Here is a 26727-nt window from a genome sequence, read left to right as displayed (position 1 = left end):
CATAATCTGTAATCATAAGTATTTAATGAAACAAGGTTATATGCCAGGCAGAAGATAACTGTAAAGACCTGGTTTCCTACCTTGAAAAAGTTACATCTTATTCAAATAGAATACACATGCTTTTTTCCTTTAACTCATGTTTTTGTTAATTTTTGAGTCAATTTGGTTTTTGTGTTTCTTTTCAATGATTAAGTAAAACTTAGAGAAGGCATGCAATCTCACTGTGAGAACATTGCAATGCCCTGAGTAATTTTAACCAAGGATAACGTTTTTAAAGGTTATATATACTTTCACTTTTGGAATCATTATATTGTTGCTTTAGAGTTTACCACTAAGGATCAGAGAAGGATGGGAGGATGGGAGAGCATATTTTCTCCACTTCTCTATATACACCCTTAGTAAATAACATTTGACATCTGTCCCTGCTTCTATATAAAAGAGAAAAACAAAAATATGTTGATTCAAAAAGTCTCCCATTATCACAGCAAGCTTTCTATAAATATTTCTATTAAAAAATTATATATATAGTCTATAAATTATTTATATATTTAAACAAAGAAATAGGAATCCAAAACTTCTACCAAACTAAATTTAAATCAAATTATTTGATTTATCATACTACAGCAAAATTCCATGTACAGATCATTCCCATTCAACCAGGATTTTCTTACAAGGTCAACACTAATAAAATCAAAGGCATAAATGCACAAGTGACATAAATATGTGTGTGTATATACATGCATTGAGTTGGTCTACATCCATGTCACTTTTCTACAACATTATTACCATAATATTGTACAGAACTTTATAAAACCTTGAAACCTGGCAAAATTAAATTATATTCAATTTAGTTTTCACATAAAGTATATTTTATTGCAAGTATGTAATTGGTAACTCTTCAGAGACAAAATGTTAAATTAACTGTTATATCTTCCCCCAAAGCATTCTAGATAAATAACAATAGACTAGGAATACACAGACTAGTTACTTCCCAATCCATTAGATCCTTTTACATCAATCCATGTCCAGCATTTGCATTCTTAGACCAAAAACTAATGTTTCCTTATCCTGAGGTCTAACTTGCTTGCTGCAATTTTCTTAAGTCTGGTTCCATTTTTCCTGGGTTCAAAAGAGTACATAGTTCATTCACTCTTTTGTTACCCTCTGTTCCAGGAATGGGGCAGAGAGAATGGTCATGATGAACTTCACGTATATATGACTTATAAAAGCTGAACTAAGGAGAGGAAAAAGGAGAACAGTAATTGAAAGAACACTATACCTCAGCTCAAGAAATCTGAGTTCTAGTCCTACTCTACCACTAATTTGTTGCATGACTTCAAGTCACGTTATTTCTCTAAATCTTACCTATTACAATACTACTTGAACAAAATATGAAGTATGCTTCTAGAGATATCCAAGGGTCTACAATATCAGATCTGGCAGAATGTGTTTACAATTGTGCCTGCTTCTCTCCTATATTTTTTTTTTACGGTTCTCCATTTTCATTCAATTAAGTTTTCTAAAATTCCTATTCGGAATTATTTCTTAGGTATTGAACACCTACTCAGTAGATTAGACTATTTCTACCTAATCTGAAAGATGAGAAGCATTTACCTCTGTTTTCTTGAGATGCTGGTAGCTACTCACAGAAGTTTAGAACATGCCTGATCTCTTGTTTCCTCTCCTTTATCTGATTTTCTAAACCACCTATAGTCTTCTAGGACATTACTAGATCTTGCATGAGCTTAAAACAAACAAAGTTAGTTCTTCTTACTGTTCTTATTTTTTTATAAATTAGAAGTATTTAACATATTACAATGTTTTAGTTCTTAGTATTATTACTTTTTTGACAGGGCTTAAACAGTGATTTCTTAACAACACCCTTCATATATAATACTCACATGCTTTGAGGTAGACATCTGTCCCAAATGTTAATAATATACTTTTCCTCATATATCCTATAATGCTTAATAATACTTAAACTAATATTCCATTAAAATAAAAACTCCTCAGAAAAATGAAGGAAAACTCTACTTTTACAGACCCTCTAGCAGGTTCTAAAACTAGCCATAATTTCAACCAACATTAAAAATATGCAACCTTTTTTCAAATAAATATGAATGAGAAATAAAATAAAATAAACTATTAACATTAAGTAAATATAGAAGTATATACTATGTATACCTACCTAGCAACAGAATACATAAAGAGAAAATCATTATCTGGTGAGCCTGGAGTCTTGCTATAGTCTCTATATTTCTTCTGAGTGGTATTTTTGATATCTTTCATTACAGATTCCATTTCTTTACTTAAGTTGGTTTCTGACTGTAAAAAACACAAACATACATATAAAGTTTATGTATATTCATTTTCTCTAATAATAGTCTAACACTACATTGTTTATTGTATGAGCACACTAGGAAATTAAGGTTTAAAAGTCAAAACAGATGTACATTAGCTATGCACCATAAATATATTAAGTGCACAAAGATAAAACAGATCAAGAGGTATTTTCTCTTATTTTAGGGACCTTTTATTCTAATTTTATATTGTGATCCAACCATGAATTAACCACACAAACTATACTCTAAACAAATGAGTGTATGTCATTAAAATATCTTAGAACAGTTTCCATGCTTTAAAAAAATATTTCATTTAAGCTCATTTTTTCAAGATTAATATTGATGTCCCTTACTTTAAGCATATTTTAATCACATAAAAATCTGGATTTAGAAAAGAAAAAAAATACCACATAGACTCAAAAATTAGTCTTCAATTGAGGAAAGGAGATGAATCTTTCTGATTAGCTTTAAACTATGAATTTCTGTTAAAAAAGTCAGATATTCATAGTTTTCATAAATTTACTGCATATACTGGGCATAGCTGTCACTCCTCTCAGGGACCATAACATAAATCTATAATGAAGGTGAAATATTTAAGAATTTAAATCAAATAAATCCTACTGGATGAGATAAAAGATGGGTTCACTTAAACCAAATCTCACAGTAAAATAGACCGACTTATGGTTCGATCATATATACAATATTTTCTCTCTCTAATACACACACACATACACACAAATGTATGTGTAAGTCTATAATTACACACACAGAAAGTTTGCATGTGTGTGTGTAAATACATCATCTAAATTTTAATATACCTAATGGGCATATTTTTAAATGATTAGATTGTGCTTTACATTGCAAGATACATCTATATAATGCTGGACTTTGTTTTTAAATATTTCAACATAACCATATCTAAGCTTATAGGACATTTCATGATCTGGAAGATGTATATTAAAACTATAACAATGTAGACTAAGGAAAAGCATAGCCTTTAGTAATAATTTGTTCTATTACTCTCATTTTTGTTTTTAATAACCACCAACAGAAGAGTAAAACCTCTAAAAGCAATTTCTACTAAATATATAAGGTCCAGAGTAATTTAGAAATAGAACAAAAATTAAAGCTGAAAAGCAGAGCTGAGTTAACCAGGATATTTCTGCCTTACACTGATGCTTACTGGGAAAGCTCCCGGACGTCCCTGCAGCTCCTCCACTTCCTTTATGAGATCTTGTATGCTTTTGTTACTAGGACGTTGCCAAAGGTTGTTTTCGACATTGCTTCCAGGATAACAAGGAAGAACACTGTTAGCAAACTGCCTACAGAGAGGACATGTGAATTCTCCTTTGTCCACTGAGAAGCCCTGAAGAACCTGGTCATTCTAAAAGATGAAACAAACATACAGCTATATGATGCACACGTTTACAGAAAACAAAATTAACACCACTACATTTTATAGTAAATAAATGAACCATACAAAAAAGGACCTCTAATACATGTCATAAAAGCATAAAATCATTTAACTGAAGATTATCAAATCACTTCTTACATCATGGCAATCATGCAACACTTGCCATCACCAATGAACTGCTTAAGTATCCTATTCTTCTCTCAGTATGAAACATTTAAATAATGATGCAATCAATCTGAAATGTGGATTTAAGATAGAGAATAACTCAAAAAGCAGGCCACATTAAAGTGAATCACCTTCCTCTTACCCCATGCCCCTGTTTTCTTCACCTATAAGTGACTACTGGAAAGATTCTCCCAGTGCTCATGTTATTTGATGTAGGATAGACAGCTTTTGAGAGTATTTAAGCCTAAAAAAATGTAGTGTGTCTTCCAAGGTGTCTAATGGCCGAACACAACTGACTGGACTTGATGCAGTGGGTTTGTTTAGGTTTAATGGATAGGGGAAAGAGTCAGTTAGAATACTCAGAACATAAGGGTGATAAGGAGGGGAATTAATTTAACATCCTCTCCTTCAGATGTTCCTGATAGGAGAAGGAAGAAAAATGAGAATTTTTGAAACAGAGACACATAAAGCACATATGCTTAGGAGGAAACTCTTGCTCATGAGAGGTTGCAATTCATGCTAACTAACCAGGATTTAAGGCAGGAATCTAGGCTGCTATATTTGTTCCTTTCTTTTGCCTGACACCACCCACGTGTATTTTGCTCTTTCAGGCTACTTCTATTGTGTAGTCCTAACCACTATCTTACTCTTTTTTTCCAGCAGTCTCTCTTATTCTGCCACTAACCTAATGCTTTATCTCAAAATATGTTTTTAATGTACTAATATATGTATGAATGCTACAATATGACCATCATTACTAATAAGACAAAAATAATGAGAAAAAAGGATACAAAGAAGAAAAAATGAATTTATTTGCCCATGGTTACAAAGGTAGTTAATGACAATGTCAGAATGAACTTAGGTTTCCCAACTCTTCAATTTAGTGTTCATTTCACTGTATCTTGGATTTCAAGTACTTTGGCCAAAAGAACTGAATTCTATTTTTTTTTTTTTACTCTGTGACACTTATTTTTTCAATTCCTTAAAAATCTAACACCATGTCTTCTTAAATCCAATTCTATAAACAAATGCTAAGCTCCTATCATGTGTCAAATACTGCACCATGTGACAGCAAAAAGAGTTAAGAGACATCTTCATTTAAGGTACTGACAATTTAAAAGCAAATAGAAACAAATTATAACAATAGTGTGATAAATGCAACAGAGAAGGCTTCCCAAAGAAGACTTGTGAAATAAGTTTTAAAGATATATAAGAGGAGTTTACTAAAAGGTTGGGGCAAGGGTCCTGGTCATTGAAGGACATTCTATGATAAGCTTCCCTGTAGCCATAATTTTAAAGAATGCTAGGTCCTCATCCTAGCCTTGACTGAAACTAGGTTCTTTCCTGAAGCATCACCAGAAGCCCTCTCAACTGGGCACTGCTCATTTTTCCACATCTCTCAAACCTCAGTATCTTTCTCATCTCCAGTGCTGGCTCAAGATCATTACTCTTGCATTCCCAGTGTGGCTCATGCCATTTAGTGAGATCACCCCTTTTCCTTCCTTTTTACTGTCATCCATTGCCCTTAATATCTGAAGACTTTGGTACCTAGATCAGTTTTCCTCATCACTCCAAGTCCTGCCATCCTCATACACAATTTCAATGTATGTAGACAACCAATCTTATATCTTAGTCCCTTAGCTCCTTGACCTCATCAACTCCAATGGCTTTGACCTCCACTCTACCCTAGCACCTGTTACCATGACCACACCCTTATCTTGTAATGGCCCAAAATTGTCCATATCTGAAAATATTAAATTCAAACATCTTATATTCTGTCAACTCCTATCTCTTTTAGTCCCTGCCTTTTTTCCTCAGTTTATACAGTCTTTCCTATCCTACCATACACCATGATATATCATTTTAAAAACTCTCAACACTTCTCGTTCTCCCTCCATATGTCCTTCTATGATACACACCTAAACAAAATCTTCATACAAAATTAATCCAGTGTATGACTTCCAATTCTCCATTCAAACTGAGTGCTGTTAGAGAAAACTGAAGTAGCTTCTTGCTACAAACTGCTTCCCACCTCAACTTAGCCCTGAATACTTCCTGGCAATCTTTCTCCAACATCCTATGAAGCATTCTTTCACCCAATTCCAAAGTGGTTTTTCTAAACCGTCTCCTCACTTGTCAAGTCCCTTTACCTACCCCAGCTTTGCCCCCTCTACTCTAGGAACATAAAGCTACACCTCCTACTTCAGAAAGAAGAGGGTCATGGCAGTGAAACAGGAGGAAAGGGGGCAGGGCACAACCTTTAAAAGAACGACACAGCTGTTGAGGATACGACAAACTGGTTAGAACCAACTAGGTCCAAGATGGTGTAAGATTCGAATTCCAGTAGACCTTGAGCCTCATTATATGCTCACTGTAATACATTAGCATATGCTAAATGACACACCCACCAGTGCCATGACAATTCCAAGGCTAACCATAAAAGGCCAAAAAGTGGGTGATGGCCCAATTCCTGGAAATCCCCACCCCTGCCCCAAAATAGTTGGAATAATCCTCCCACTTGCTAGCCTATGAAATTCCCAGTCCATAAAAACTAACCACCCCTATACCCCAGGGTGCTCTCACCCTCTGAGAAGGACTGCATTCTGCCTATGGAATGTGTACTTCCCTGAATAAATCCCTTTCACTTTATTATGGCTCGCTCTTGAATTCTTTCCTGAACAAAGCCAAGGACCCTCACTTGGCGGTCTGCCCCAGGGACATGCCCGAGACCTGGGACATTGACCATCCTCTCGTGCCTGCCCCATTCGCCTGCAACAGCAGCTCCTTCAGCTTCCTGCCTTCTCCCACCCCAAATATCTGATTAATAAATCCCATCAGTCCTTCCACCCACTTTCTTCCTTCTACTCCCTTTGCTAATATCTCCTAACTAGTCTCCCAACCATATCACTGCCAGTATGATCTACCTAATGTGAGATACTTATTCCCAATCAAAATCTTTCAGTGATCACCATCACCTCTTACCTTAATTCTTTCCTCCCTCTTATGCTCCACATGCAATCTCTCACCAAGTCTAGAAAATCCTTCTCTAGATATATTTCAAGCAACCTAAGTGTCCATCGACAGATGAATGAAGAAGATGTGGCACATATACACAATGGAATATTACTCAGCCATAAAGAGAAACAAAATTGAGTTATTTGTAGTGAGGTGGATGGACCTAGAGTCTGTCATACAGAATGAAGTAAGTCAGAAAGAGAAAAACAAATACCGTATGCGAACACATATATATGGAATCTAAAAAAAAAAAAAAAAGGTTATGAAGAACCTAGGGGCAGGATGGGAATAAAGACGCAGACCTACTAGGGAATGGACTTGAGGACGTGGGGAGGGGGAAGGGTAAGCTGGGACAAAGTGAGAGAGTGACATGGACATACACTACCAAATGTAAAATCGATAACTAGTGGGAAGCAGCCGCATAGCACAAGGAGATCAGCTCGGTGCTTTGTGACCACCTAGAGGGGTGGGATAGGGAGGGTGGGAGGGAGGGAAATGCAAGAGGGAAGAGATATGGGGATATATGTGTATGTATAGCTGACTCACTTTGTTATAAAGCAGAAACTAACACACAATTGTAAAGCAATTATACTCCAATAAAGATGTTAAAAAAAAAAAAATTTCAACTCTCTAACCTCTTCTCCATCTTCACTGCCATGACGAAGCCCAAGCCACCATCATCTCTTACCTCCTAAATAATATACGCTATCACCATATTCTTTCTTATTCTCCTGCAATCTCACACCCTAAAATCTACACAACCACCACAATAACCTTTCTGAATGTCATCTCTCTGCTTAAGAGTCTTAAATGGTTTTAATGGCTCTCTGTAAGGAATCTGTCTAAAGTACAAATTCCTTACATGGACCACAAGACCCTTTACAATATAACCCCTAATTACTTCTCCAGTCTTCTCTCTTATCACTCAAGCACCTTACTTCATCAAATTCTGGAACTTGCAGATGTCCCAATAAGACCCTGTGCATACCTCATAACTCTTAGCACCTATACCACAACAATTTGTTTATTTCTGTCTCACACAATGCATAGTAAATTCCTCGAGGGAAGAAACTGTCTTATTCACTGATGTATCCCCAGTGTCTATCACAGTGCCTGGAACACTGTAGGCACTGAATAAATATTTGTTGAAAGACTGATTGAATACAGAAGTATGAAAAATGCATAATGTGCTTAAGTAACTATTAATTAGTTTATTAATGCTGAATTGATGGAAGACAAAGCTAAAGTAACATGCAAGCCCAGATCATGGAGTGCCTTGAATGCCATTCAAAGAAGAGTGAACTTTATCCCAACAGGAAGAAATCAGTAAAGAATTTTTAAGCCAACAACTTGTCACCAGATTTACATTTTAGAAAGATCGACGTAATGAATAAATTAGACTTGGAATAAGGAAACTGATAAGAAAGCAATTGCAATAGTCAAGATGAAAGATGAAGGCATACGCAAAAAAGAAGTGGGAATAATGTAGGCAGAATGTAGTCAAGTGAGATTTAGGAAATGGAATCAATAGAATTTGTTATGTGACTTAATGTGAGAGGTAAGGAGTAGGAAGGGAAAAAGAGAACTCTTCTGCTTCTGAGTTAGGAATCTGGGAACAGGGTAGGCCATGCTTTTAAGAAGTTGAGCTGAGAGAAAAAGAAAGACTGCAGCTACATGGGAATGCAAGGTCAAGGGAAGGAATTTTGAATGCCAGAGGCTTGAGCATCTTTATGAACTGAAATGAAGAGACAGAATGGGCAGAAAAACTGCAGACACAGAAGAAAAAGATGTTACTTATTGATAGACCAAGGCCCCTGAGGTGATGGGGAGAAAGGAAAACTAGAGCATAAACAGAAAATTATTCTTGAACAGAAAAAGGAATACTACCCTCAAAAGTAAAAAAGAGGGGACTTCCCTGGTGGCGCAGTTGTTAAGAATCCGCCTGCCAATGCAGGGGACACAGGTTGGAGCCCTGGTCCGGGAAGATCCCACAGGCCGTGGAGCAACTAAGCCCGTGCACCACAACTACTGAGCCTGCGTTCTAGAGCCCACGTGCCACAACTACTGAAGCCTGTGCACCCTAGAGCCCGTGCTCCGCAACAAGAGAAGTCACCGCAACGAGAAGCCCGCGCACTGCAATGAAGAGTAGCCCCTGCTCGCTGCAACTAGAGAAAGCCTGCACACAGCAATGAAGACCCAACGCAGCCAAAAAATAAATTAATTAATTAATTTTTTTAAAAAGTGAAAAAGAAAGGATTGGCTGGGATGCAGTCACTTATCGGGGAACAGAAACGCAAGGTAGGAAGCTAAGGTAGTATGTGACAGACAGCCACTGTTGTCTTGGTGCCATAGGAAGAGACAGATCTGATGAGAGGAAAGGCATCTTGGGATTTAGGCAAAGAGTCTGGGATAGAGGAGGCAAAGGTCTGGAATAGCTGCTAAGGAGACTAGGAGAGGAAACTGATCAAAGACAGGTAAATGAATTGATAAGCAATATCTACAGTCCACGACCCCAATCTAAGCCACTATTCTAAGAAACCATGGATTTGTGGAGGTACCAGTTCACCTAGTTTTATGATTTTCCTAACAGTGCTAGCTGACTGGGTATAAAATCAAAGGAGGTGGATTAAATGACTGGTATTAAGAGCGAATGGGCATAGTACAAGAAAGTGAGGCAAGGAAAGAGCTAGTGTACTAGGAAAATGCAAGGGGCTAAAGGACTAGAGATCTTGAGGTCAGAAGTAAAACACACTAATAAGAGTAAAAATAAGAGACTTTGTAGAATAATCACATAATGATATGGTAGGATGTTAAAGCTTACTATTTTTGAGCTGGAATAGCAAAGTCTAAAATTATAGCTGTGGAAGTAAGTTGCTAATGTGAAGTAAAAAAATGAAATCCTTAAAATTGAAGAGGTCAAGGAAATGTGAGGCTGAACAGTCCAAATGGCAACCATAATCACCCAAGATGAATTAGGATGTATATACTGTAAAAATATTTAATACCTGGAAAGACACATACACCTTTAAAATGTTTCAACTGACTTACCCGTAATGATTCCATATAAGATTTATGACAGTCTATATGTAATGTGTGGCCACAGGTTTGTACATAAACACCTCCTTCCCAGCCAATTGATACTGCCAAGAGACAAGAACTCTTAAAAAAAAAAGAAAAGGACAAAATACAATTAATTTTAAAGAAGTAGAAACATATCTAAACAAATCCACATAAACCTCTCAAAGATTTCATATTGTTATACTAATGTGAGCTTTGTATTTCTGTGATGTAAAGAAACACCTGACTTGACAGCCCTGAGGCAATATCTTTAAACTTGGAACAGAGTTTTAGCTTCCAAATAACTATACTCATAATGAAAGAGAATAATTATTAACTAGCCTTTCTCTACCCCATAAGATATAATAAACTATACTGCTACTGATTATTTTACCTGTTCGACATGGTACTTGATTTCTCTGTGATATCTAACCTTAACAACTGCCTTCTTAAAGCACCTACTTCCCTCTAGCTTCCATAATGCTACTCTCTTTTGGTTTTTTTCCAATCTCTTTAACCATTTGGTTTAGGCCTCCTTTTAAGACTTTTCTTTCTTCGTCTGCCCCTTCAAATGTTTAAATTCCTCAAGGTTCTATTCTTAGTGCTATTCTCTTAATAAAACTATTCTCCCTGAGTGACTTAATCAGTAAATTCAACTACCCTCCAAGCCTGGGTCTCTTGCCTGAGTGCCAGATAAAAATGTTCAGCTGCCAACCAGAAATCTCCAATTTGCGGTCCCTCAGATAACGTAAAACCAATGTGTCAAAAACTTTCATTTTCTCTATGAATCTTTCACTTCCTATTGGTTTAAAAACTCCACATCTGTTTAGTCACCAAATCAGAAAGCTACAAGTTATTCTACATCACCCCCTTTCCTTCACACCACAGAATCGGTTCCCAAACCATATGAAATCCATCTCCTAAATAATTCATGATTTTGGCCTGTCCTCGCAAGCCTGTGTCATTTGCTGTGGGGACAGGGTTCTTAAATAAAGTTTCTTGTCTCCATGATGCATCCTGCACACATCTTTCTAAAGTACAAATGTGGTCATGAGAATAACCCCAAAAAGTGACTAAACATTTACAAGGGTTTAATATAATAAACAATAAAAAAGGGACCCAGATTATATAAGCAAACTACATACCCTTTTGAAATTTCTTTTAAAAGTTAATTGCTTTCATCTTCTCTTTCTCTTTCAAATTCTTCTCTGCTAATTCCTTCCCTTCAACCTATAAACAGGCTTATTAGATTTTTCCTCCTAAAGTAATTTTCTTTGAATTTCATTTGGCCTCTGTCAAACAGCATTTCAGCCTGAACTTAAGTTCACCCTCTAGAGTCTGTAGCAAATAGATGGCCAAGCCAGCGCAATATTACGCACGAGGTCTAACATGACAGCATATGATGAAAGATTTGAGAGCCATCAAAACTGAGTAAACAATTAAATTTTATTTTTATGTTGGAAAAAAATTTATACATTATAATGTAAGGTGACCAAATCATCTTTAAACAATAGTAAACAGAGTTCTAATATTAAATCAAGACTCTTCATGAGTATCTGAAAGTTAAAAATATTACACGGTGTAAAATGCCTTCCCAGACAATTCAAAGACGTGCAACAGCACAAATCAAACACTCACAGCAGGTGAGCTAGCTTCTACTGTTACACATCAGAAAAACAACAAGACACCGGCTCATCTCTGTTTTATGTTTTGGAGCCATTTGAAGTAGAAGCAGATTTGGGTATTAGATCATTTTAGAACAGTTGGTAGGCAGCTAATAAACAAGCTGCTCTCTTTGGCAATGTATTATAAACATGTAATTAATCTTTCTTTTTAATAAAAGCAGTTAGCTTTTAAAACTGAAAATAGTAGGTCATTTGTCTATGTAACTGTTAGATGTCTTATTTTAATCTGCTAGAGCCAAAAAAAGCAGGAAATCACTTACTAATATAAGACCTATATTTTAGGAAGACCTATATTCAACAATGTGCTCACCACTGTGCTGTATTTCACACTGAATCTTCACAACCTCAATATTTATTGAAACTTCATACGGTAAGTGGTCTTATCCCTTTTTATAAAAAGGGAGTGAAAAGCTGACCAAGATCACTCAGTTAAAAGTGGTAGAGCCCAAGTTCAACCCTAAGTCTATCTGACTCCAAAGCTCAGGTTCCCTCCCTACTGTGTCATATCTCTCAATAACACTTCCAATTTCACTAGTAAACATACCATGTTACATGACTGAAATTCCACACATCAACTCTATAAAATGCATGCATTTGGTATGAAGAGAGCAGAACTCATGCAGTTTAATTCTATAATCAGTTATCAGTGTCCACTGATAGCTCTTCTGCTCTGTATGGTCTGTCTGGCTACAAAACTGAAATACAGTAAGCATCCACAAGACACAAGCATGTGCTAGTCCCTGAGGGGACGATAACCAATAGAAGAAATGGCCCTAGACCTCCAGAGGTATACAGTCCAGGGAGCACACCATTTATAAATAAAATAACCATTATGAAAGTACACAAAAATATTAATGTAGAAATAAAATCTCACAATCACTCACAAAAGCAAAACAGAGATTCAGTCCAGTTCAGAGCTTTTTTACAAAAAAGATTTTTTTTCTAGAAATGAATAGTTATTCTGACTGCAAGAAAGAGATACCCTACTTTTTCTCTCCTTTATTAGATCTCCCCTTCAAAATTATTATGCTCTTAGGTCTGGGTTATATTTTGACTGAATAAGTTGAAGAAAAAATACAAAACTCTGGAGAGAAATAACCATCAGTTTTGCAGACAAAAATACCATTTAATAAAAAAGGTTACTTACATCCTTAAAATAACGCTGTAATAATGAGAGCCTCACGTCATGAACTGCTGCACATGTATCCCAAGGGTAAATCTGCTCCTCTTCAGTGATAGGCAACTTTTTTGGCTCAATGTTGTCACGGCACTGCCCCAAAACTACATTAACAACAGAGATAAGAGCTCATTAAAAAACCTACATGTAGACTTTATAAAACCAAGAAAAGCAGAGTTATTTACCATAAGCTTCACTCAGTTTTTCACCATTACAATATTTTTAAAGACCTAAAAAAAAAGTGATATTCTAGTTTCCTTCTACAGAATAAATAAAGCTTTACATATGGCAATACTTATTTTCTAAAATAATACCAAAATATGAGTATGAACTCTGGATGGTTTCCAAAATCTATCCAAAGAAAAAGCCTAGAAGTTATGACTCACCAGTACAAATAAGCTTCATTTCTAAATATACTATTTTTCACCAAAAGGAAACAGGTATCACTGGAGGAAAAGCTAAGTCCAGGGTTCGGGAGAAGTGCAAGGTGAGCCTGGAATTGTGTGTAATAAAGAGTAAGGAGGTATTCAAACACTGAGGGGGCAGGTCATGAGGACCTAAAGGAGTTCTGACTAGCCAAATTTGAGAAAATTTGAGAATCAAAAAGAATGATGACAGTAACAGATAACACATTTCATTGATTCGGGCAGGGAACATCAAGTAAAAGGGTATGATGTTAGACTCTCAATGTATCATCCTATAGAATACTGACCAAGTGATTAAACTTGGTTAGCATCACCAATAATGGAACAAACTGTCACTATGAGCCTCCTAATGTGATGCAACAGGAAGGAACATCATCATAATAGTGCCCTTGCCAAAAATGTTTAACTTGAATCTAATCATAGGGAAACAATCATAAATCCAGAAAATGACACAGTCTACAGAACTGACCTGAACTCTTCAAAATTTTTAAAAGGGCCTGGAGAAACTGTTCTGGATTAGAGACTAACAGGAAATGACAACTAAATACAACACATGATCTTTGCTTGGCTCTTGGATCAAGAAAAAAATATAACTGCTATAAAAAATATTATTGGGACAATTGGGAGAACTTGAACATAGACTATTTGATTTTACTAATATTAAATTTCTTGGGTATGATAATGGTACTGATGTTATATAAAAGAATATCTTTGTTCTTAGGTGATACATCCTAAAGTATTTAGGGATAAAATGTCATGATGTCTGCCATGTGTGTGTCTGTGTGTGTGTATGTATAGATAAGTATGGGAAAGAAAACATAAATATGACAACATATTAACAATCAGTGAGTATAGGTGAAGGGTATTCAACTTTCCTGTAGATATAAAACTCTTCAAAATGAAAAGTTGGGAAAGAGGTATTTTTATAATTATAAAACATCATAACGCAAAAAAAGGAAGAGGGGATATAAGCATACAGTGCCACACATTACTCTAAGATTCAATAAGCATGGGAAGAGCAATTCTTAGAGAAGGGAATATCAGGCACAGCACCGTGGGCCCCAAGTTTTGGGGAGATTTATGGCAGCAGCAACAGAAAGAATAGACAGAAGCAGGTAGATGCTAGCAACTAAAATATAATTAGCCACGATGTATAATCCTCTTAATACACTGCTGAATTTGGTTTGCTAGGATTTTGTTAAGGACTTTTACATCTATATTCATAAGGGATACCAGTCTATCATTTTCTTTTCTTGTGATGTCCTTATCTAGCTTTGGTATCAAGGTAATGCTGGCCTCAGAGAATGAGTTACGCAGTGTTCCCCACCTCTCTTTTTTTTTTTAATATAGAGTAGTTAGTTGGGTTTTTTTTTAATTTATTTATTTTATTCATTTATTTTTGGCTGCGTTGGGTCTTTGTTGCTGCGCATGGGCTTTCTCTAGTTGCAGCGAGCGGGGGCTACTCTTCGTTGCGGTGCGTGGGCTTCTCATTGTGGCGCCTTCTCTTGTTGCAGAGCATGGGCTCTAGGTGCGCGAGCTTCAGTAGTTGTGGCACGCAGGCTCAGTAGTTGTGGCTCTTGGGCTCTAGAGCGCAGGCTCAGTAGTTGTGGCGCACGGGCTTAGTTGCTCTGCGGCATGCGGGATCTTCCCGGACCAGGGATTGAACCCATGTCCCCTGCGTTGGCAGGCAGTTTCTTAACCACTGCGCCACCAGGGAAGTCCGTCCTCTGCCTCTTTTTTAATTTTTTTTTTTTTTTGGACAAATCTAAGGAGGAATGGCATTAATTCTTCAAATGTTTGGAAGACTCACCACTGAAGCTACCTGGTCCCGGGCTCTTATTTGTTGAGAAGTTTCTGATTACTGATTCAATCTCTTTACTGGTTTAATGTCTGTTCAAATTTCCTATTCTTCTTGAGTCAGTTTTGGTGGTTTGTGTATTTCTAGGAACTTATCCATTTCATCTAGGACATCAAATTTGTTGACATAAAATTACTCATATGTCTTTCTTATGTCTGTAAAGTCTATAGTAATGTCTCCACTTTCATTTCTGATTTTAGTTATTTGTGTGTTCTCTCTTTTTTTCTTGGTCAGTCTAGCTAAAAAAATTATCAATTTTGATGAAATTTTCAAGATTTTGGTTTTGCTGATTCTTTCTATTGCTTTTCTGTTCGCTATTTCATTTATCTAGGTGTGGTATTGGCACAAAAACACACATATGCATCAATGGAACAGAATAGAGAGCCCAGAAATAAGCCCACACACCTAATCAATTAATCTTCAACAAAGGAGGCAAAAATATACAATGGGAAAAGGACAGTCTCTTCAGCAAGTGGTGTTGGGAAAGTTGGGGACAGCCGCATGTAAATCAATGAAGTGAGGTTAGAACACACCCTCTCACCATATGCAAAAATAAACTCAAAATGGCTTAAAGACTTAAACATAAGACATGACACCATGAAACTCCTAGAAGATATCATAGGCAAAACATTCTCTGACATAAATTGTACCAATGTTTTCTTAGGTCAGTCTTCCAAGGCAACAGAAATAAAACAAAAATAAACAAATGGGACCTAATCAAACTTACAAGCTTTTGCACAGCAAAGGAAACCATAAACAAAATCAAAAGACAACCTACAGAATGGGAGAAAATATTTGCAAACGATGCAACCAACAAGGGCTTAATTTCCAAAATATACAAACATCTTGTACAACTCAACAACAAAAACACAAACAACTCAATCAAGAAATGGGCAGAAGACCTAAGGAGACATTTCTCCAAAGAAGACATACAGATGGCCAATAGGCACATGAAAAGATGCTCAACATCGTTAATTATTAGAGAAATGCAAATCAAAACTACAATAAAGTACCATCTCAAACCAGTTGGAATGGCCATCATTAAAAAGTCTACAAATAACAAATGCTGGAGAGGGGCTGGAGAAAAGGGAACCCTCCTACACTGTTGGTGGGAATGTAAATTGGTGCAACCTCTAAGGAAAACAGTATGGAGGTCCTCAAAAAACTAAAAATAGAATTACCGTAAAATCCAGCAATTCCGCTCCTAGGCATATATCCAGACAAAACTATAATTCAAAAAGATACATGCAACCCTATGTTCACAGCGGCACTATACACAACAGCCAAGACATGGATATAAACTAAATGTCCATAGACCGATGAATGGATAAAGAAGATGTGCTACATATGTACAATGGAATACTACTCAGCCATAAAAAAGAACAAAATGTCATTTGCAGCAACATGGATGCAACTAGAGATTATCAAACTAAGTGAAGTCAGTCAGAAAGAGAAAGGCAAATACCATATGACATCACTTATCTGTGGAATCTAAAATATGACACAAACAAATCTATCTATGAAAGAGAAACAGAATCACAGACATAGAGATCAGACTGGTGGCCGCCAAGGGGGAGGGGGTTGGGAGAGGGATGGAGTGGGAGGTTGGGGTGAGCAGATGTAAGCTTTTATATACAGAATGGATAAATGACAAGGTCCTGCTGTAGAGCACAGGGAACTATGTTCAATATCCTATGATAAACTATAATGGAGAAGAATATTCTTTTAAAAAAGAATGTATATATATGTGTAAATGAATCATTTTGCTGTACAGCAGAAATTAACACAACACTGTAAATCAACTATACTGCAATTAAAAAATATTGATTAAAAAAATGTTCAATGAACCAATTTCTTCAAATGGTAAAATACATTTGGGGGCAGGGAGACAGGCACAGGAAAGATGAAAAGGGAACCTATTAATTAAAAGACTACAAGGGGCCCCTACAACAATAAATTAATTAATTAAACAAAATAAATAAGAAGCAATTAGGGAATTTTGAACACTGACTATATATTTGATGACATTGAGGAACTAAGTTACTTAGGAGTGACTATGGTTATGTTTTTTAAAAAAAAAATCCTTTCTATTTAACAGAAACAGTGAAATATTTACAGATGAAATAAAGTGATATCTAGAATCTGCTGCAAAATAATTCTAGGGGGAGGGAATAAATAAGTTAAAATTAGCCACAAGTTGATCACTGTTAGAGACTGATGGGGACATGGAGGTTCATTTTACTAGTCTCTTTACATCAGTACATGGTTAAAAGTTTCCATATTCAAATGTAAAAAGATAAAAGAAAAAGAGAAGAGACAAATCAAAATAAATAAAGAATTCAAAAGTAAGGAAAAAGTAAAGAGGGGTAAAAGGTGAGAGGATGTCAGTGGGTGGGTGAGACTCAGAAGGAAAGGAAAGAAACAGCCAGAGATTTCCCCGGCTATAATTCCCAGTTAAAATCACCCTTGAGGTTTAATGCTTTTAATGGTAGTTTCTTCTTCTTTTTCTCCTATCTTGAAATGATAAAAGAGCTGTGGTATAGTGGAATTATCTAATACCAATAAATTTAGATAGTGTACAAAATTGTTAAAAGGGGATTAAATGAAGTAACAAGTCAAAGCAACTTTAAAAATATAAAATAATGAACAAGTAACAGTCTAAAACAATAACAAAAGCTTCATTAGGGCAGGGATATTGTTTTGTTTTGTTTATTGTAACAGTGGTGCTCAGTAAATGTATGTGAAATGAATGAATGAATAAAACATTAAGTTGGTGATTATACAGTATTTGGTGAAGAAGTTATAGAAAGTCAAGTGGCAATAATCTAATAAACTGATTTCCTTACAATAGTAGAAAAGATAAGTAGCTGCAAAATTAGTCAGTACTCCCACACATTTCCTTTTTAGTAGGCATTTCTGGTCTTGACAGCTCTACTCCAATGTCCTATTCAGTGAGGGTTTCCCAGATCAATTTCATGTTTAAACAAGGAGAGTAGTAAGAGGAGAAACTAATCTACCAGGCACCATATTAGATCCTTTTGCCTATATTACATTACTTAACCAACACAACAATCCTCTGAAGTCAGTATTATCTCTATATTTAAAAGAAAGCAACAAACTTGGCCAGATTATGTCAAGCAATACCTGTATTTGAATTCAGAGGAATGTCTTATATCTTAACTCTTTCCACTTTACTAATTCAGAGAGTAAACACCCTAGAAAAAAATGCTCTGGAGAAATATGTAAGTCTTTTATTTCTCTTTGCTCCACACATACTCCTGTGGAAAAAGGATTACATCCATTAGGACTGGAGTGTCATAGTTATCACTACCTCAAAATACTACAATATGGCAGAGGATAGAGAGCATTCAGACAAATCCTTCAAAAATTTTTTTTAATTGTTCTAACTATAGATTGGCAAACATATCAATCTGCAGGCTGTTTCAAGAACGAATGCTTCTAAGCTCAAGAAATAAGGGCAAAGCTACCTGAATATGCCTTATATAATTAAAATATTTAAATTGACAATATTTATGAGCTTAAAATGCTTCTAGATTTTAGATCAATTAAATTGCCAAGAAAGCTGAACTCAGTTTTTGGCCACCTAGCATTGGTTATATTCCATCACACTTTAAAGAAAAAGATTGTGTAGCATATTCTCTTAAAGGCTTCTTCCAACACTCATGTCCAGGAAAGTGAGATAAAACGAGATTAAGAATCTCTGCTAAACAGATCTAAATAGATCCTTGCTATAGATCTATAATTATTATCTAAACAAAAATATAGCTTTTAGTTAACAGAGATATTTATTAATCTATTGTAAATACTTCATCTCTAAAATGGTCCCACTAAAAAATTACTTTGATTTTACCTGAGGATGCTTGTAACAGTACAACCAATCCTGTAGGTCTGTCTTCAGAGGAGGGGCCACTCTGTCCACAAATAACACAATCATATACTGCCTCAGAAACTTGTGGTTCTGCTGTGGTGATCTCCATAGGAATATCACTCTCTGGAGAATCTGAGGGGAAAAAGTTGCAGCTCTTAATTCCTGAAAAGAAAAATCTCTCTTCGATGAAATTATGGAAAACAAAAAAAAAAAATCAAGCTAAAATAATTTTGAACTTCAAATAAACAAATGTATATAGTAATAAAACTATGGGACAGTTATCTTGCTAAAATACTCAGAAAAAGACAAAAAATGCAAAGAATTGATATAATGAAAGACTTTAAATAATATATGGTTAAATACACTTGATGTTGTATCATTCACACATAAAATTAAATCTTAAAGCACAGACGCAAAGATATTTGTATCCAAAAAATTTTTTTTCATACTATAATTTAAGGAAATAAGGGGGAGATCATTTGTCTTAATTTTCTTTGAGGCACCTCAGAGGGGAAATTTATAATAACATGGCAGCTCTTGGAAAGAAATGGCAATATTTATTAGGAGATAAAAGAGGAACAAACTATTTCTCCTTTCTTTTAATTGTAGTGATTATATCTTAGTGATAATAATTATCAATATATATTTATTTATGTAGGGAAAACATTTATATATGACCATATATATTAATAAAGGAGAACTATTATAGAAAATAACAGTAATCTTTTGGTGATATGTCATTAACAGCAAGAAATAAAATATTGAGTCAGTAATCATTTCCAGATAAAAATTCTTAAATTCATGAAGATCAGTGACATCCATAGTGGCAAAGAAAGGAGTAGGAGTAGAGGGGACTAGGAAGATCAGGGAAGCAGAAATGATTTATGACATGTTTAAAAGATGGAAGCATATCTAAATAAATATGTTAAAAAATGACAGACATCGAAAAAGAAAGATGTCAAGTTAGCATATGTTTTAATAAGAATTCATGCAGATAAACATATATCTGATATTTATTAAGACTGAGAGGAAAAGGGGCAGAAACCTAAAACAGAACTTTGGATAATGCTCAAAATTAATGGAAATTAAAAAAGAAGCCAATGAAAAAATCAGAGAAAAAACAATCAACAATATTTGAACAGAATCAAAACCAGAAAGCTCAACGTCTATGAAAACAAGATTAATGGGTCAAAATGAAAAGAAGATTTCAAACGAAGTACCAGGGGCCATTAAGATTTGACATGTGATTACTTTGTTTTTTAGGGGAAAATTTTTAGTACAGAAAAGAGGGGATGTGTCTGACTGATCTCAAGTTTCAAAGAGGGGATGTATCTGATTGCTCTCAAGTTCAAATACAGAAATACCTGATTAAAGTGACATGAAATAATTCAGTCTCACGTTAAGTGCCAAAGAACTAGAATTTCATTAACTCTATCTCACACACAAAGATATTTTTCCTTCTTTTATATCTTGGTACAATTAACTTGAAAACTTCAAGGAAATCCTAATACCAAAATTGTTATCAAAGAGACTGCTAAGTTACCTTTTCTAGAGTTTTTAAAAGTAAGGCTTTACAATCTTCTACACGCACAGTATTTTTATTTTAATTCTAACTTTAATAATTACAGACACTAATGTCCCTTTTTTCCTTCAAGAAGCTAAAAAGATTATAGTTTACTTCTTTTTTTTTTTTTTTTTTTTTTTTTTTTTTTTTTAAATAAGGTTTAATTTATTTATTTATGGCTGTGTTGGGTCTTCGTTTCTGTGCGAGGGCTTTTTCTAGTTGTGGCAAGTGGGGGCCACTCTTCATCACGGTGCGCGGGCCTCTCACTATCGCAGCCTCTCTTGTTGCGAAGCACAGGCTCCAGACGCGCAGGCTCAGTAATTGTGGCTCACGAGCCCAGTTGCTCCGCGGCATGTGGGATCTTCCCAGACCAGGGCTCGAACCCGTGTCCCCTGCATTGGCAGGCAGACTCTTAACCACTGCGCCACCAGGGAAGCCCTATAGTTTACTTCTTAAAGGAGGAAAATTACTGCTTTATAGAACTCATCAATCCTACAATGAATTAAAATACATTATTGGTAATTTATGATTGATTCTATCATTCCAGTACCCAATTTCAAAATTTTAGCTAAGATTTTAAAATGACCTATGACCAAATGTAATTACTGTTTCTCACCTATAGATAAAGACATGAAAAAATATCAATTAAGAGCACCCTATTCTGAAGAAGTCAGGCTCAAAAGAATGCATATTAGATATAAATGGCTACATAAAGAACAAAAACAGGCAAAACTAATGTATAGGATTAGGAGTAAGGACACTGGCTACTCTTGGAAGAGACAGTGACAGAGAACATGAAGAGGGATTGTGGGATGCTGATAATGTTCTGTTTCTCAATCTGGAGGCTGGTTACACAGTGATACTCAGTTTTTAAAAACTCAAAGAGCTCTATACTCGTGACACATGCACACTTATATGTGTAATAGCTCTATACTCATGATAAATGAGCATTTCTATGTATATGCTATATTTCAATAAAAAGGTTTTTTTTAAGCCCAATTAAATGAACAGCATAACTGGGTATATTCTGTAATAAGTATTAAAATAAAGATACTTAATTCTGCCAACTACATGTACACATCAACATCTGCACATATTTTCCACACCAAATAAAATCTAAAAGGATGTATCCTACAAATTGACACAATGGAGAGATTACAATGATTTTCTCTAGGTAAACTAAATGGAGGCAGATACAAAACTGACAGAGTAATAGTCAAAGATGATAAATGTAAGTGCTACCAGAGGCCATTCTAATAATGAAAACATTCTTGCTACTAATAACCCTTTCAATTCTTAAATTCTACTTTGACTTCCAATACAATTAAAATTTTAAATGCGTTTCGGTGTAAAATTGACACTTTCTCTTTTAAAACTAAAGTGCCTGTTTTAAATTACTGTAATTAATATTATTACAATAAGGCAAAAAAAATTAATAAAGCGATAGTTACCTCATCTGTTTGGTTTAACATGAACAGACAAGAATCTATCTGAGTTAAGTAGGTGATTCTTCTGAATGTTATTTCAACTCACCAAGTTCTACTTACAATCATTCTGTTAGAATGACTGCAAAATGGTCCCAATTCTCCACTCCTCCCTGTATCTAAGATCTTTGCAAGGTAATTCTGCAACTTCTCCCAAGAGGTAGAATTTATTCCCCAATCTTTGTACATGGACTGCCTTGATTTGCTTTAGACAAAGAGAATGTGGCAGAATAACATGCCTTTCCAAGACTAGGCCTAAAGTGGTCTTGTATATTCTCTCTCAATAGCTCTCCCTCAAAATCTCTCCCCCAATATCTCTCTTTCCCTCTCTCTCTCGACCAAACCACTTACGTGAGAGTAAGTCTGGGGTAGCCTGCTGGAGAAGGAGAGAGCCCACCTGGAACACAGCCAAGTTGTCCCACCAGCTCAGGCCAATCCCAACTAACCAACTATCAGATCATTCTTGGCACATGTTTTGTTTTTGTGTTTATGGAGTTTTGTGGATGCATGGAGAAAAGAATGGGAAAATGATGTAGGGATGATATATTTAGTGCCCTCAGAATCATGGGAAATATATTTTTGTTTGAAAACATTATCCCTCCCTGAGGAATAGTCAACTGCCATACACACGTATCACAGGGCAAAGTGGGGTCTGCAGCCCAGTGGTAGGCACGGAGAATTTTCTTTATTGCATAAATTGATGCTTGGTTTTAAGAACACACAATACACTTTAATTTTTAACTACAACTGAGTATTTGCTAGTAACCTACCAGGTGAGTTACTTTTATAAACTAAGCACAATACTAGAGTTTACTGTTTTCTACTACGAAGCCTGTGACAACTGCCACTATTGTAAAACTCCTGCTGTGCAATATCATTAATTCTGGTAAAGATGTAAAGGGCTGTCCTGAACTGATTGTCATTTTCATTACTAACATTCTTGCTTTCCTCTTCTTCTTTTTACTTGGTACAGAGAGGAACTTCTCATTCCCTTTTAAAAATAATACCATTTTAAAATAATTTTAGATTTGCAGAAAAGTTTTGAAGCTACTACAGAGTTCTCATATGCCTCACACCCAGTTTCCCCTTAAATCTTATATTAGCATGATATGACTGTCACAGTGAACTAATATTGATATATTATTGAGCAATTTTTATTGATATAGATTAAAGTCCATATATAGATTAAATATAGATTAAAGTCCATATTTTCTTCAGATTTTGTTAGTTTCTACCTAGCGTCATTCTTCTTTTCCAGGATCCCATCCAGGATACCGTATTACATTTAGTGTCATGTCTTTTCCAGGATCCCATCCAGGATACCGTATTACATTTAGTTGTCATGTTTCCTTAGGCTACTCTTAGCTGTGACAGTTTCTCAGACTTCCCTTGTTTTTGATGACCTTGACCGTTTTGAGGAATACTGGTCAGGTATTTTGTATAACATTCCTCAATTGTAATTTGTCTGATGTTTTTCTCAAGATTAGTCTGAGGTTATGGTTTTGAGGGAGGAGGACCACTGAGGTAAAGTACCATTCTCATCAACATCCTATCAAGGGTACATAATATCAGCATGATTTATTACTGTTGATATTGACCTTGATCATCTGATTTAGGCAGTATTTGCCAACTTTCTCTCCTGTAAAGTTACTTTTTCCTCTTTTCCACACTGTACTTTTGAGAAGGAAGTCGCTAAGCACAGCCCACACTTAAATAGTACAGAGTTAGGGACTTCCCTGGTGGTCCAGTGGGTAAGACTCTGTGCTCCCAATGCACGGGGCCTGGGTTCGATCCCTGGTCAGGGAACTAGATCCCGCATGCATGCGGCAACTAAGAGTCCAATGCCACAAAGAAGAAGTCCGCATGCCGCAATTAAGAGCTGGCATACTGCAGTGAAGGTCTCGCGTGCCACAACTAAGACCCAGAGCAGCCTAAATAAATAAATAAAATTTTTTTTAAAAAAAAGAGTAGGGAGTTATGTTCCACCTCCTTGAGGGTGAAAATCTACATAAATTACTTGGAATTCTTCAGCATGGGAAATTTGTCTATTCTCCCTCATTCGTTTATTTAATCCTTTACTTACGTATGAACTCATAGGTATTCGTTTTATACATAGGGTTATAATCCAATACTACTTTATTTTCTTGTTCAAATTGGTCCAACTTGGCCTTTGGAAGTACTTTCAGTCAGCTTCTGAGTCCCTCTGACATACTGCCCCACCTCCCACCCACCAATGTGTGTGTGTGTGTGTGTGTGTGTGTGTGTGTGCGTGTGTGTGTGTGTTTTTAGTACTTCCTAACTTCCTAGAGCTACGAGATGCTCCAGGCTCATCTTGCATATTCCCTGCCCCGGTTCTAGAAGTAACCATTTCTCCAAGATCTGCTTCCTTTTTATTTTAATTTTTCATATATTTTTGGAGAACTGTATTAGAAACCAAGATCTGGGGCACTGGGTGTGCTTGTTTCTACTGGAGTATCTTTACTTCTAGGCCCTCTCCACTGACACAGCAAGGAAAACTATGTCTGCATACTAACTTGTGTATATGCACGAACCCATAAATATTTATACATATGTAATTTCACCTGTATCTATATTAACCTAAATGTGAGTTCATACTGATGTCTCCAACTCTAATCCATTAAAACATGGACGTTCCAGCTTCTTCCCTTGCTTAGCTGTAACCTCCCACTCCAACAGTGAGAAATCAAGTTCCAATCATCTGCCATCTATTTACAGGCATACCTCAGAGATATTGTGGGTTCGAGTCCAGACCATGACAATATAGCAAGTATGGCAATAAAGTGAGTCACATGAATTTTTTGGTTTCCCGGTGCGTATAAAAGTTATGTTTACACTATATTGTAGTCTATGAAGTGTGCAATACATTTTATGTCCAGAAAAAACAACGTACACACCTTCATTAAAATATACTTTATTGCTAAAAACTGCTAACCACCATATGAGCCTTCGGCAAGTCTAATCTTTTTGCTGGCGGGGGGCCTTGTCTCAAGGCTGACGGCTGCTGACTGAGCAGGGTGGTGGCTGCTACAGGCTGGGGTGGCTGCGGCAGTTTCTTAAAATAAGACACCAATGAAGTCCGTCACACTGATTGACTCGTCCTTTCATGAATGATTTCTCTGTAGCACGCAATACTGTTTGATAGTATTTTACCCAGAGTAGAACTTCTTTCATAATTGGAGTCAATCCTCTCAAACCCTGCCACTGCTTTCTCAACTAAGTGTATGTAACATTCTAAATCCTTTGTTGCCATTTCAACAATCTTCACAGCATCTTCACCAGGAGTAGATTCCACATCAAGAAAGCACCTTCTTTGCTCATTCGTAAGAAGCAACTCCTCATCTGTTAAAGTTTTATCGTGAGATTGCAGCAATTCAGTCACATCCTCAGACTCCACTTCTAATTCTAGTTCTCTTGCTATTTCCACCACATTGTAGTTACTTCCTCCACTGTAGTCTTGAACCCCTCAAAGTCATCCATGAGGGCTGGAATGAACCTATTCCAAACTCCTATGTATGTTGATATTTGACCTCTTCCCATGAATCATGAATGTTCTAAATGGCATCTGAATCCTTTACAGAAGTTTTCAATTTACTTTGCCCAGCTCCATCAGAGGAATCACTATCTATGGCACCTATGGCCTTGTGAAATGTATTTCTTGGGACTTCCCTGGTTGCACAACAGTTAAGACTCTGTGCTCCCAATGCAGGGGGCCCGGGTTCGATCCCTGATCAGGGAACTAGATCCCACATGCGTGCCACAATTAAGAAGCTGGCGAGCTGCAACTAAAGAAGCTGGCGAGCCGCAACTAAGGAGCCTGCCTGCTGCAACTAACACCCGGCACAACCACATAAATAAATAAAATATATATTTTTTTAAAAAGAAGAAAAGAAACGTATTTCTTAAATAATAAGACTTGAAAGTCGAAATTACTCCTTGATCCATGGGCTGCAGAATAAATAGTGCAGGCGTGAAAAACAACATGATCTCATTCATCTTCATCAGAGCTCTTGGGTGACCAGGTGCATTGTCAGTGAGCAGTAATATTTTGAAAGGAATCTTTTTTTTCTGAGCAGTAGGTATCAACAATGGACTTAAAATAGTCAGTAAGCCATGTTGTCAACAGATGTGCTGTCATTCAGACTTTGTTGTTCCATCTATAGATTAGACTTAGAATGACTCTTAAGGGCCCTAGGATTTTTGGAATGGTAAATGAGCATCGGCTTCAACTTAAAGTCACCAGCTGCATTAGCCTCTAACAAAAGAGTCAGCTTGTCCTTTGAAGCTATGAAGCTAGGCACTGACTTCTCTCTAGCTATGAAAATACTGGATGGCATCTTCTTCCAATATGAGGCTATTTCACCTACATTGAAACTCTGTTGTTTAGTGTAGCCACCTTCATTAATCATTTTAGCTAGATCCTCTGATTAATTTGTTGCAGCTTCTACATCAGCACTTGCTGCTTCGCCCTGCACTTTTGTGTTACAGAGATGGCTTCTTTTCTTAAACCTCATGAACCAACCTCTGCTAGCTTCAAACTTTTCTTCTGCAGCTTCCTCACCTCTCTCAGCTTTCACAGAATTAAAAAGACTTAAGGCCTTGCTCTGGCTCAGGCTTTGGCTTAAGGGAATGTT

The 26727-nt window shown here is 36.2% G+C and overlaps 1 protein-coding gene across 6 annotated transcripts in view; it reads right to left on the bottom strand.

The window, feature by feature from the left end:
• The window catches only part of UBR3 (ubiquitin protein ligase E3 component n-recognin 3), a 224368-nt gene that overhangs the window by 58444 nt on the left and 139197 nt on the right, over positions 1–26727 (bottom strand). For 4 of the 6 annotated variants that reach the window (XM_036857253.1, XM_036857254.1, XM_036857259.1 and 1 more), the window contains 5 exons: positions 19010–19159; positions 12826–12959; positions 9985–10095; positions 3514–3726; positions 2189–2325 (listed from right to left, as the gene is read on the bottom strand). In XM_036857253.1, the coding sequence (XP_036713148.1) occupies positions 2189–2325; positions 3514–3726; positions 9985–10095; positions 12826–12959; positions 19010–19159 (745 nt within the window). The remainder of the gene's footprint in view (positions 1–2188; positions 2326–3513; positions 3727–9984; positions 10096–12825; positions 12960–19009; positions 19160–26727) is intronic. The other 2 variants (XM_036857255.1, XM_036857257.1) reach the window with 1 other exon arrangement.

The sequence above is a fragment of the Balaenoptera musculus genome, chromosome 7 (genome assembly GCF_009873245.2).
Source record: "Balaenoptera musculus isolate JJ_BM4_2016_0621 chromosome 7, mBalMus1.pri.v3, whole genome shotgun sequence".
In the NCBI taxonomy this organism is placed as follows: domain Eukaryota; kingdom Metazoa; phylum Chordata; class Mammalia; order Artiodactyla; family Balaenopteridae; genus Balaenoptera; species Balaenoptera musculus.
This window is presented reverse-complemented; position numbering and strand designations above follow the sequence as displayed.